The following is a 13,694-nucleotide window of genomic DNA, read 5'->3' as shown; positions in this document are numbered from 1 at the left end:
CGAAAAACTTCCTAATTAGACTATTCGCATTCTCAAACAGCGTTGAAAAATGCAAGTCTCCCGTGCATATGCAAGGTCAAAGTAATTTGGCTACCTTAGCACAGGTGGCTACATATAGTAACAACAGCAAACCATCATTATCGTCTCGCATTAGCGGAGCTTCGGTTGATGGGCGACCTCATCCTTCAGTTAATCAACAATATTCATCGGGTCCTCCGCACTCTTCTGTAGTGTATCCACAGAGCAGATGTGATAACTCAACTTATTCGTCTTCGGAACGTTCAAGTGGAGACACACCTTACATGGCACTACCACGAGCGGACATGAAACCTTATTTAGAATCGTACTTCATTGATGAGCACAAGAGACAACAACAACCGCCAACGCACAGGCAGGAATCACCTTCCTTAGGATCTCACAATCTTTCTGTTACAAATCATCCACCCGGTAGTAACAGCAGTCGACCAAATGAACTGCATGCACGTGGTTATCAGGTTGGAGTGATGGACACTTCACACTCGCGCCGAGAATCATTGCATCTAATAGATGAAAGAATGGAAAGAATGAACGGAAGTCCCCCGTTGGAGGGTGAGAAAGTCAACAGTTTTTTTTACTTGAGAATTGACCTAAACTAAATTTTCTCAACAATATCCGGAACAGGTTTGGCAGCATCACTTCGAGCTCGAGTAATTGCGTCCCTAAAAAGCAAAGAGGAAGATGAAGAGAGACATCGAAGAGATTTAACCACCTCTTTGCATGTGGGTTCTATTAGTAATAGTTCGATCTGTAACACCAACATTCAGCTAGTACAAACTCCGCATTCCAAATCTGACAGTAAGCTTAGTTCATCAATCAAATTGTTTATTTTCAGCCAAAATAAAACTTCAATCATCTTCTGTTTTGCAGAATATCCCACTTCTGGTATAAAACGAAAGTCTCCAATTATTGAAAATACATCTCGACCTCCAAAAATGTTATTTACGGATTGTTCAGATTCCATGCTCAATCCAGATATACTGCATGCAGGTCAAGGTGGTTCTGTAGCTACAGCGCGTAGAATGGGACCTTTAATGAGTCCAGAAATCAATTCACTTTCTTCAGAGGATCGCCAGCATCTTTTGCGTCATAGTAGAAATGAAGTCGATGGTGAGTAAAATATGTTTCCAGAAATGTTCTATGTAAAATTAACTCTTACTTTTAACACTGCATGAAAGACGTATTGTTCGCAACGTAATCTAATTTTCAAATTTTTGCACTGGTTTCTTCAATGTTTTTGCGACAAAAATTACTAATGCATTTCAACTATCCAACGCTTATACTAACAAATTTATTTCTTACCATTCAGTTTCAATTGAGTATAAACATAAAGTTATTCTACATAAAGATTATGCACTCTTTTCTTTAGTTATCCCAAAGATGTTTGCACAAAACGTTTTAGTCTCTTCACGATGTCAACGTAATGTAAAAGAGAATACATAGGATGTTATTTGTTAATTAAAATTTCTAGAACGTACATCGCTTCAGATCATTAGTATAAGAATTGCACCTTCGGAACTAACTGTTTCAGTACAGGTTTTATTAGGAAACCAACGCATTTGAAACATACTGTAGTAACATCAATACCTAATATACTATAGAAACAGTTTGTATACTCTTACAAGTGAATAAAAAGTTGAAATAGTAATTAAACGCATGGCCTAAATATGTTCGTCTTTATCCAGAGCGAAAATATTTCGGTCATGTCACCTAACCAAGCTTTGAAAGCTCTATGTTTACCATTTGGCCGCTGCGCATTGGACATAGAAGCAGCTTTTGGTGATTCACATATAGGGTAACGGGGGTATTTTGGCCAGCTTTGGGAAGTGCTCGCACAGTTCATTAAAAACAAACACAATTTTTCAACATAAATACTGTTCCATCCGTCACGACAGCAACAATAAGAACGCGAATACATAGACAAGGCAAATTGAGTACATACATCCCTCTCTACCTAGCAGCTTGATGGGTGAGCACCGATTCATCGATGCTATTCCCATTCATTCTATGTACGACCATTGAAGTGTTCAGTTCGTAGTTCGCGCGATCAAATTTAAATTTAAAGTTAATAAAGATAGTTTGCTAAGTGTTAATCACGTGTATTCCATCGATCGATCAACCGTATACAGTCCACTCTAAACTAATCCGGCCAGGGAATCGTGAACAAACTTTGAGTGTCACGGGTTTCACGTTTCTAACCCACGTCTTATGGTCCATTGATGTGGAACATAAATTGGTCCTTCGAGCCGGATCATAGCACAGTGAATGAAAAGTGACTCAAAGGATCGGTATCCAGTTCATATAAGGTTTTCTTCCAAGAAGGAATCATTCCAAGAACACGTGATAAAACAGCAGATCGAAAAGTACAGCCGTCGCGAAGTACAGTCGTCGCGTGCGCGTCGCGAGGTGAAATTGCGAGTCGATACAAGCGAGAACGTGTTCAAGGACGTTTTGCTGCGCGTGTGCTACGTTGCCGTTTTTGTGTGAAAGAGAGTCTCGATACGAACACTGTGTGAGAAAAGACCATCGAACAAAAAAGTAGTAAAGTGAGAAGTTTCGAAATGCCGCTAGAACATTCACCAGTAAGAAATATGCTAGAAAATCAAAACCAAGTGGACCAACTGCAAGAAGGTCAGAATGTTCCACTTCTGAGTCGAAGCCGAAACAGTAATACTCCAACCGGACAACATTCAAGGTCCAATTCGTCCGCTTCATTTCACGGATTCAATTGGGAGGAGGGAATGGAGCTGGAGTCGATGCGAAAATTGAAGGGCTTGTTCCGGCAGAGAGGACAGATCGAACAGAAGCTAGTGAGGATTCAGTTGACTTTGCAGACGCAGAGTAGTATGACGTTAGCCCAGTTGCAGTGCGCGGAGAAGAAACTAGTTGTAATCTACAGCGAGTTTAGCCACTTCCATAGTGAAATCATGGCCTTGATTCCTGATGAAGCATCGGATGAGCAAGATGAAATTTACTGCACTTTTGAGGATCGTCATACCGAGTTGTCGAATCACATCCAGGAAAGAATCAATGCTGCTACTCAAATGCAAACCGTGAGGTCATCTGTTTCCCCACAGGTTATTATTCAGCAGCAGCCGTTGAAAGCACCTATTCCTACATTTGACGGTAATTATGCTAATTGGCCAAAATTCAAGGCGATTTTCCAAGACCTGATGGCACAGTCCAGGGACTCAGAGTCATTAAAACTGTACCACCTAGACAAAGCATTGATTGGATCCGCAGCAGGTATATTAGATGCAAAAATAATCAACGAGGGTAATTATAAGCAAGCGTGGAAGGTGCTAACAGACCGTTACGAAAACACACGTGTAATCGTTGAGTCACACATTCAAGGATTGCTTACCCTAAGAAAAATGTCTCAAGCAACATTCAAAGAATTGGATGGCTTGCTAACTGAAGCAACCGGTCATGTTGAAGGCCTACGGTACCAAAAACAACAGTTAACGGGTATCTCCGAGCACATCGTGGTGCATCTTATCGTCAGTGCCTTGGATAATTCGACCCGCATGGCTTGGGAACGTATCCAGCAAAGAGGTGTGCTCCCGAAATACGAACAAACAATCTCCTTTCTCAAAACCAGTTGTCAAGTGCTGGAGCAGTGTGAATCGTCGCAAGCTTTCTCCCAACTAACCGCCGTAAAATCAAAGTTTTCACCAGTCAACAACAAAATGCCATCGCTCAAGACTAACGCAGTTACTTCAAGTTCCAGCAAGTCTTCAGGTTCCTGCCACTTTTGTGGAGGTTCACATCTTAACTTCCAATGTGAGGAATTCAAGCAGCTGACAGCAACTCAAAGGGCAGAAAAGGTTCGAGCAAAGGGTTTGTGCTTCAACTGCCTCCGGAAGGGACATCAGTCCAAACAGTGCACGTCTAACAACACGTGTCGAAAATGCAGCCGCAAACATCACACCATTCTCCACGATGATGCTGAAAGGAACAGCAGTCAGGATTCAAAGGCCGACATTGCCGCGCCAAAGCAACCTGTCGCGAATAATCAACCAACTGTTGTTCAACCTTCTGTTTCGGTGGTGGATAAACCAGTATCCACTACATGCTCAAGCAATCACGTTTCAACATCAAAGACCGTCTTGCTGTTGACTGCTGTCGTTCAAGCCATTGATGAACATAACCAGTCCCACCCTTGTCGAGTCCTACTTGACAGTGGGTCTCAAGTTAACTTTGTCACCGAGAAAATGGCAACCCGCCTCGGTTGTTCTAGAATGCCAGCAAATGTATCAATCACTGGAATCAATGCCCTGAGAAGTCTAGCTCGTGATAAGGTGTTCGTTAAATTCCAATCGAGCTACGGAGACTTTCAAGCCAACATCGAGTGTCTGGTTACAACCAAGGTAACTGGAACTATTCCTAACCGAACGATTGATTTCAGCTCCTGGGAACTTCCTGAAGGCATTCAACTCGCCGATCCACATTTCTTCCAGCCAGAAAAGGTTGACATGTTAATCGGGGGAGAATTGTTCTTTGATCTTCTTAAGCCCGATCAAATAAGTCTTGGTGACAATTTACCACAACTTCGAGAAACTCATCTTGGATGGGTGGTAGCTGGAGTAATAAACGAGCCGTACATTTCGAATGCGGCTATTCAACACGTCAACCATGCTTCGATCGATTCCATCGAGGAAATGATGCATCAATTTTGAAAGGTGGAGGAAGTACCAAACGCATCTCCATTTTCATCCGAACAGCTGTCCTGTGAAGCCCATTTCCTGTCGACGTACAAGCGCGATGCAACGGGTAGGTTTGTTGTAAAACTACCGTTTAAAGAAAACCTCAACCGGTTGGATAATTGCCGTTCTTTGGCACTCAAGCGATTCCTTATGTTAGAAAAACGATTGGAGCGTAATCCCGAGCTGAGGCAGCAATACAACGATTTCATAAGGGAGTATGAAGACCTCGGCCATTGCAGAGAAGTTAAGGAAGCTGAGGATCCAGGTAATATGGATACGTACTATCTGCCGCATCATGCAGTATTACGACCGTCAAGCTCAACCACGAAGTGCCGCGTCGTATTCGATGCTAGTGCCAAAATGGACCCATCAAAACTATCGCTCAATGAGGTTCTTCAAGTAGGACCAGTTGTACAGAATGGCATATTCTCTATTACGCTGCGATTCCGTAAGTACGCTTATGCATTTTCAAGCGATATAGAAAAAATGTACCGGCAAGTGTTCGTTGCGCCGGAAGAACGCCGATTCCTCCGATGCTTTTGGAGGTCCGACCCGTCACATCCATTAAGGGTTCTCGAGCTTAATACCGTTACTTACGGAACAGCTTGTGCGCCATACCAAGCAACAAGGTGTTTGGTACAACTTGCCAAGGAAGAAGGTTCCGAGTTTCCCATCGGCTCTCGAATCTTGACTGAGGACTTTTACGTTGACGATGCGCTTTCTGGCGCTAACACGTTGGAAGAAGCTCTCGAAAGCCAACGTCAATTAAAAGAACTGCTAACCAGAGGTGGTTTCCATATTCACAAATGGTGCTCCAATTCGGCAGAGTTTCTAGAGCACATTCCACCAGCCGACCGAGAAAGGAAGGTTCCTTTTCATGAGTACGGAGCAAATGAAGTAATAAAGGTGCTTGGATTGTTGTGGGATCCTGACGGCGACGTCCTCATGATAGCCAATCCGCCGAAATGTTCTTTTCCGGATGATGAGCTAGCCACGAAACGAATGATTTATTCCGAGGTGGCAAAATTGTTCGATCCACTCGGACTGTTTGCACCAGTAATTGTCATGGCCAAACTCTTGGTACAGCAGCTTTGGAAAATATCAGCTGGATGGGACGATCCCATCGACGAAACCATCCGCGAAAATTGGGCTACTCTGCGCGCATCCCTTCCAGACCTTGGACGCATTCACGTTCCAAGGTGTGTTATGTTCCCGAATGCGATTGCATATGAGTTGCATGGTTTTTCCGATGCATCGAACGTGGCGTACGGTGCATGCGTCTACTTGAGAAGTATTTTCACCAATGGATCCGCCAACCTACGTCTTCTATGCAGCAAGTCAAAGGTTGCCCCATTAGACGATGTCTCCATTCCTCGTAAAGAGCTCTGTGCCGCTCAGCTGCTTTCGAAATTGATCAGCCAGGTCGTTCCCGCGCTTCGAATGAACTTTCGAGAAGTTGTTCTCTGGTCGGACAGCACCATTGTTCTGGCATGGCTGAAGAAACCGTTAGATCAACTTCAGACGTTCGTAAGGAATCGGATTGCTTTGATACGAAAGGATACTAATGAGTATCGATGGAGTTATGTTTGCTCGGCCAATAATCCCGCCGATATCGTTTCTCGAGGAAAGCTGCCAGAAGATTTAAAACAAAATATTCTCTGGTGGAGCGGTCCAAGGTTCCTGTGTGAAGTAGAATATGACGTTGAAGACACCGAAGAGATTTTGGAGAATCTTCCCGAACTAAAAGTCCACGTCATAACCATGTCAGCTCACGATTCGTTTCCATTCTTCGGAAAATTCAGTTCTTTTCGGAAAATCCAGCGCACCATGTGCTACGTTCTACGGTTTATTCGAAATTGCAAACGGCCAAAGTCTAATCGTGTGAAGCAAGTACATCTTTCCATCGAAGAACTACGTCAAGCATCCGAAGCAATCGTCAAGGCGATTCAACAAGCACATCTTGGGGACGAAATTAAGCGAGTGATTTCCAACCAAACATGCAAGCGTCTTGGTAACCTGCGTCCAGTGTATGAAAACGGTTTACTACGAGTTGGAGGGCGATTAGATCGCTCAGTACTGCCGTTTGCTGCAAAACATCAGTAAATACTTCCCGATAAAGATCATGTAACGAAAAAACTCATTAGAACTTTGCATATGGAGCATCTTCACGTCGGCCAGGCCGGTTTGATCAGCATCATTCGTCAAAGGTACTGGCTTTTAAATGCTAAATCAACTGTGCGACAAGTAACACGATCGTGCGTTACATGTTTCCGAACAAAACCCGTTGAAACCAAACAGCTAATGGGAAATCTCCCTACCTCGAGAATTGTGCCATCACCACCGTTCGCAGTTACTGGCGTCGATTATGCCGGTCCATTCATGGTGAGGCAAGGTTCTTATCGTCCGAAGCTTGTTAAGTCCTACGTCGCAGTTTACGTATGTATGGCGACAAAGGCTGTACATTTAGAGATTGTGTCCGACTTAACAACGGATGCCTTCTTGGCGTCTTTGAAACGGTTCATTAGTCGGAGAGGAATGGTGCAGCAAATTCACTCTGACAATGCGACCAACTTTCATGGAGCAAGCAACCAACTGCACGAGTTGTACCGACAGTTTCAGAATCAACAAGAGGTGAAGAAAATCCAGCAGTTTTGTGAAGTACGCGAGATACAGTGGCATTTCATCCCACCAGACGCACCAGAGTTCGGTGGTCTCTGGGAAGCGGCGGTCAAGGCGATGAAAACTCACCTGAAGCGAGTCGTAGGGAATGCAAACCTCACTTACGAAGAAATGGCAACCATTCTAGCCGAAATAGAAGCCATTTTAAATTCTCGTCCGTTGTTCAGTTTGTCCAACGATCCTGCCGATCCACAGGTAATAACACCAGCTCATTACCTCATAGGTCGACCGTTGTCTGCACCAGCTGAGCCATCTTTAGAAGACACCAAGGTGAACCGACTCGATAGATGGCAACACCTCCAGCTCATGCGTGAGCATTTTTGGCGAGCGTGGTCAAGGGACTACCTTAATTCTCTCCAACCACGTAAGAAGAATACCAGAGCAACGTCGAACGTTCGACCTGGCATGGTCGTTCTTCTCCACGATAAGACGCAACCTCCGCTCAGCTGGAAACTGGGCAGAATCACCGGAGTGTATCCTGGTGACGACGGCTTAGTGCGAGCCATTGACGTATTTTCCAACGGAGCAACATACCGTCGTCCAATCAACAAGGTCTCGATAATTCCAATCGAGGACAACGTCTGCTCTGCCCCGGTCCTTTGTTGATACGAAGTTTCAACCCGGGGGGAGAATGTTCCATCCGTCACGACAGCAACAATAAGAACGCGAATACATAGACAAGGCAAATTGAGTACATACATCCCTCTCTACCTAGCAGCTTGATGGGTGAGCACCGATTCATCGATGCTATTCCCATTCATTCTATGTACGACCATTGAAGTGTTCAGTTCGTAGTTCGCGCGATCAAATTTAAATTTAAAGTTAATAAAGATAGTTTGCTAAGTGTTAATCACGTGTATTCCATCGATCGATCAACCGTATACAGTCCACTCTAAACTAATCCGGCCAGGGAATCGTGAACAAACTTTGAGTGTCACGGGTTTCACGTTTCTAACCCACGTCTTATGGTCCATTGATGTGGAACAAATACCTACTCTATTATACCATTGTTAAAAGCTAAGTGTCTATTTTAATATACACCGTTCAACAATGCAATATATTGAAAAATATCCTAGAAATATCAAAATTTCTACGAAGTACTAATAACATATTTTGGTCCACCAAATTTCTACTTTGGCCCACCTTTATATCTACAGACGTGTATGGAAATTGTTCGGACTAACTATATTTAAGATCATCATCGGTATTTTTAGAGCAAAAATAGTGGGTTTGAGGAGAACATCCTTCTGCTGTGAATTTTTGTAAATTTTAGGCATCTGAAAATGAAATGATTTGGCTTATAGCGGTTTGACAGGCATTCTCATCCAATTTCATATCGTTAAATGTGATAAATCAAGAAGTAATTACCTGTAAAATGTCACAAACTACTTCTTTGTTCACGTGCAACGGCCGAACGGTAATCAAAGACATGTCAAAACTTGGCATGGCCAAAATATGTTTTCTTCAGAAAGAGGCAAACATATTTCGGCCATGCGTTTAATCACTTTTTCAACTTTTTCCAACATGTTAGAGTATACAAACTGTTTCTATGACATTTTATTGATGTTATTACAACAACGAAATGTTTCAGAAGCATACATATCTGTTATAATAGCTTCCGGACGTTGACTTGTGTATTACCACTTCCTCTTGACTTTGGGTTGACTCAGCCATGACTTTGAACATGTATGAACTAATTCCAAAATGACACTACCTAGAGCCAGTTTTTCGCCGAAAATCATAGTGTAGTATGATTCTTAGGTGTGTTATTCAATTTTGCATGCATAGTTTTCTAATATTCATTGAATTTATCAGATAAAACGCGTAAAATGTTACCGGGTGGGCCAGAATATGCATGTGGGCCAAAATACCCCCGTTACCCTACCTAACTATTTCCCATTTTATAACATTTAACGATATGAAACTGGCTGCAAATGTCTGGCTGCATAAGTCCGAAATATTTCCACACACGGTTCGAAATATTGAGGTGGGCCCAAGTATAGACTTGGTGGTCCAAAATATGTTCTAAGTACTCCATGGAAATTTTGATATTGCTAGAATATTTTCCAATAATTTGTACTGTTGAATGATATATTTTAAAATAGACATTTAGCTCTTCACAATGGTATGATAAAGCAGTGATTCATGTCGAAAAAATCGTTTTTTTTTTCATAAATTCTAAAACCACTTCCTTAAGCTACTCAAAAAATCCCCGTTTCCCTGTATAACAATGGTGAATAAAAGTGAAAAAAAAAACTCTAACTGGAAAAAAATGAGAGCTTATAGCTTTTTAGCAATTCTTGTAAATTTTGGTGCCCCTAATAAATGCAAAAATGCGTCGAAATGCCACAGAGTACTTGCTCGACGGGTTAGTCGCTCATATTAGTTTTCGAAAAAGTTATCTTTATCTAGGGAAAAACCTGTGTTTATTGGTGTAATTACCGTAAAGGTGACTATCTTTGATAGCTGTTTACAGTATATTTTAAATATATAACATAACTCTTAATTTAATTTTCCCGGGTTTTGCATTTTTAGAACAAGTACTCGATATACTAGAATACATGTACAACAACGAAATCCATCAGTATTGTTTTGACTATATTATTGATTTTTTTTTTTTTTTTTTTTTTTTAAGGGGGGATTTGTTAGTAGCTTAAGTATTTATGATAAATATTAGTAAATAATGAGTATGTGTGTCCAATCACAAATGGTGACTTCTCAACACTGTTAGAAATTTGTAATTTTAATTGTTAGGATTTGTTTGCTTTCGCAATTAGGACTTATCATTCGTAGGGATTTAAACCTACTTGGACTATATTATTGATTTTTTCTGTAACCAGTGACTTGTTGTTCGTTTGCGGGTAATAATAAACTTCAAAATAATGAAGAATAATGTATAGAAGGTTTCAATTTTTATGCATTTCGGAATGTATTGAGATAAAAGTTTGCGAAAGGGCTATCCACAAGCCACGTAGAATTTTAAATTAATTCTGGCCGTTCGATTTTAGTCTATACAATTTTTAAACATGGATTAATATCAGACCCCCTCTCTTTCAACTTTTAAATAGTTTACGGTTTTCGTCGATCACTACAAGAGGGGCTATCCACGTTCTTCGTTGGTGTAGGTTTTCAGTGATTTCGATGATTTTATTTGATTATGTGTGAAGCAGCCTATTTGAAAATTTTGGATATTACTAAGAAAAGTGCAAATTTATGGCTGGCTCATATCCGCATTTTTATGTATGATAATTTGTAAACAAATTGAGATCATGTCAGTGTTTGAAAACCTTAAGTGCTATATTGCTCTCCGGATCAGTTATATGCGAAATATGTAATTGTTTGAATGCCATGGAAAATAGTTTAAAATTGTGAAAAACGTTTTTTTGTCAGTTTCTGGAACACTGTATAACGCCAACAGCACAAAATTAATGTTTAACGCGAACAATGTTACCCAAACTACAAAATAAAAGACAAACAGCTGTTGTGAAAAAACGAAACAAATATATTGGGTTGGGTATGCGCTATCAATGTTACCCGCACTATCAAAGTTTGCTGCGTGTACGGTACCTATATTTGGATTCGAGCCCGAGCGGTCCAACCATTTCGTTATGCAATTTTGTGATAAATAAACCGCGACTACAACTGATAAACTGTATCAGGGCAGGTAGCAGGCCTCTCTTTAGAGATTTGATCACTATTTTAGAGCTAGTCTATCTCTAAACAGTGTTAGTTCTCAACGAAAGGTCTCTCAAGTTTTTTTTACCCAACATGGTATCGTTTAAAATTGATGATGCAATTCTGATGAATTGACTTCAAACAATTTAGGAGTACAGTAGTAATCATGCTTCAAAAATTATACGTTCATATTGACTTTTTTATATTACTTTTTTTATTCTGACATGTTTTCTTTTAAGACATCAGTTTTTATTATGTTCTAACTTCAAGTAGGGTAACAAATTGTTTAAGAAAGAGGGCATTTTCAAATTTTCCGAAAAACCTGTATCTTCTAGACATTAAATTAGTCTAAGTTCATGGAAACAAACATAAATTGACCTGTTGGGACGGGAAGACTGAAATTTTTTTGGTACTGATATAGAAAGTGTCACAGTAAATAACTGGTGTCTATGCATGTTATCTGTGCTTGGCATGTATGATTGGTTCATTGTTCGCGTAAATTTGTCCTTGAAACTTTCCAGCACTTGAAATAATAATGATAACTAGCGTTTTACAAATTTTTCCAATGTTCTATCTATCTATTAAATTGGTTATTGTCATTCATCATGTGGTTGTGCCTTTATTATCGTTTGAAATCTGACGGAATTCATTTGGATGACGAAAACTTGAAAAAAAAAACCTACAAAATAAGGGAATTTGAAAAAACCACAGGAAATAAAAAACGATTGGAAAATTTTCGACCAAAAAGCTGCTGTCGAGTTTTAAGACGTTCCGATCAAGAACCATCCATCCGAATTAAACCAATAACGTATAAGCTCAGTTACAAATACAACATAGGGGTACGTTGACATTAAGAGATTGATTTTTTGTATCGCTATAGGTTGGATTGTTCATTGATGTGGGTAATGTCTACCACGTGGAGTCCCCTCCAAATCCCGATATATCATCTCGACCCTTCAGAAAACCTTCAGAAGCCACTCAGAATAAAGATTCTCAAAAAATGTATGAGACGTATACTATAATTTTATGTCGAATTCTTTTTGCGGTATAGCTGCCTCAGGACTACATTGTCTACATCCGAAAAAATGTAATTCGAGCATCGTTTGTTGGTTCCTTGCGTGAATGCAGTCCTAACAAAAACAGAATGAAATTACATAGACGGTTAAACAATATGCGCCACTTACTCACGTTCATACAGGATCCCGTTAGGAAATGTTGGATTATTTGACTGTAGCAAAAATATTTTTGTTTTTATTAGAAGGTTAAAGAAATAATAGAAACTAACTTATGATTAAGCCTGATAATGTTGTTGGTGGTAACTGTGGCATATTGCGTTTCCTGCAATTCATTTCAAACATTTCCTTAACTCAAACACTGCATAAGTGATTAAAAACCATACCATTCGCATTGTCTCTTTATAATATTGGAAAAATTAAAACGTTAAACTAAAAGTCCTATATTCATCGTGATGAGATTAGAATCCTTATTATGTTAACAGTTTGCAAACATTGGGATACTTAAGGGCAATAACATTATTTTTATGAACAAATGTGTCAGATTTTTTTCGTGATCTGCATGCTTTTGTAATGCGGTATAATGCACATTTATTAGAATTTACGCGATAAAAAGAAGAGAATCAAGTTAATTAATGCACACTAGCGTTTTTATTTTAATTTAACACTGGTCATAAACATTAATAGTGCAAGATTTTATCAGTTTCATTTCATCATAATGCGCACTGTGGTAGTTACTGGAAGTAGTGCAAACAATGCATTTTTAGAAAGCAACACGGAACAAATGACCGCCAATTTTGTACTAAAGTAAAATTGTTGTTCGTAGGCATTCTATTTTAATCACCTCTTTAAAATGATATATTGATGTTGCAGGATATTGAAATGTCCATTTTTAGTTAAACTAAACGTTTTCAGGTATTGAACTTTTTAATTCTATCATTCGTTCAATTAATTCAAATAAAGTTTCATGATTTCTAGTATCTAACATCTTGTAATGTAATGAAAATGTCATATTTTTGAGCTAGAAAAGGAAAAAGAGTCAGATTGTCAGAGCTCCAAAAGCAAATTTTATCATATAATTAAAAAATTATGTATTGGTCTTAGGCCGCGGTACCTGTGTCTTTAGTCCTTCTACTACCACTACCACTTTTTCTTCTTCCTCGTCAACAACCACAACAAAAGCAACCTTGTACAAAGTTATACAACCTGTTGTACCGAGCATCGTAATCAACTCAACTGTTCAAATGTCTTCGACAGTAGGACCAGTTTGCACCAGTGGTAGAACAGTGAACGTACAGCAACAGCCGTCTACAGTAAAAGTAATCAACTTACCATATGGAAATTCGAGCAGTGCTAACACTGGCTGTGCCGTTTCATCGGCCAATAAAAAATTCAATCATCAGCCTCAAATACAATACCGCTTAGAACCACACGGCGATGACCAAAGCAAAATGCAAAGAGTTCAACATGCACCAAACAGATACGCAAAACCATATGCCAAATGACACTGGCAGGATGATTTTTTTGATTTGGGTCACTATCCGACGGCGCTTGTGCTTCTTTGAAGTCGATTAAGAGTTTTGAC

The 13,694-nt window shown here is 40.0% G+C and overlaps 1 protein-coding gene across 8 annotated transcripts in view; it reads left to right on the top strand.

Moving 5' to 3' along the window:
- The window catches only part of LOC129732839 (histone-lysine N-methyltransferase, H3 lysine-79 specific), a 143,557-nt gene that overhangs the window by 102,402 nt on the left and 27,461 nt on the right, over nt 1–13,694 (top strand). For 5 of the 8 annotated variants that reach the window (XM_055694131.1, XM_055694130.1, XM_055694135.1 and 2 more), the window contains 3 exons: nt 41–588; nt 661–834; nt 907–1,146. In XM_055694131.1, the coding sequence (XP_055550106.1) occupies nt 41–588; nt 661–834; nt 907–1,146 (962 nt within the window). Of the gene's footprint in view, nt 1–40; nt 589–660; nt 835–906; nt 1,147–13,213; nt 13,692–13,694 lie in introns of those variants that run through there. The other 3 variants (XM_055694138.1, XM_055694137.1, XM_055694136.1) reach the window with 3 other exon arrangements.

The sequence above is a fragment of the Wyeomyia smithii genome, chromosome 3, assembly GCF_029784165.1.
Source record: "Wyeomyia smithii strain HCP4-BCI-WySm-NY-G18 chromosome 3, ASM2978416v1, whole genome shotgun sequence".
Lineage (NCBI taxonomy): Eukaryota > Metazoa > Arthropoda > Insecta > Diptera > Culicidae > Wyeomyia > Wyeomyia smithii.
The sequence above is the reverse complement of the archived record's forward strand: the minus strand, read 5'-3'. Positions and strand labels throughout refer to the sequence as shown.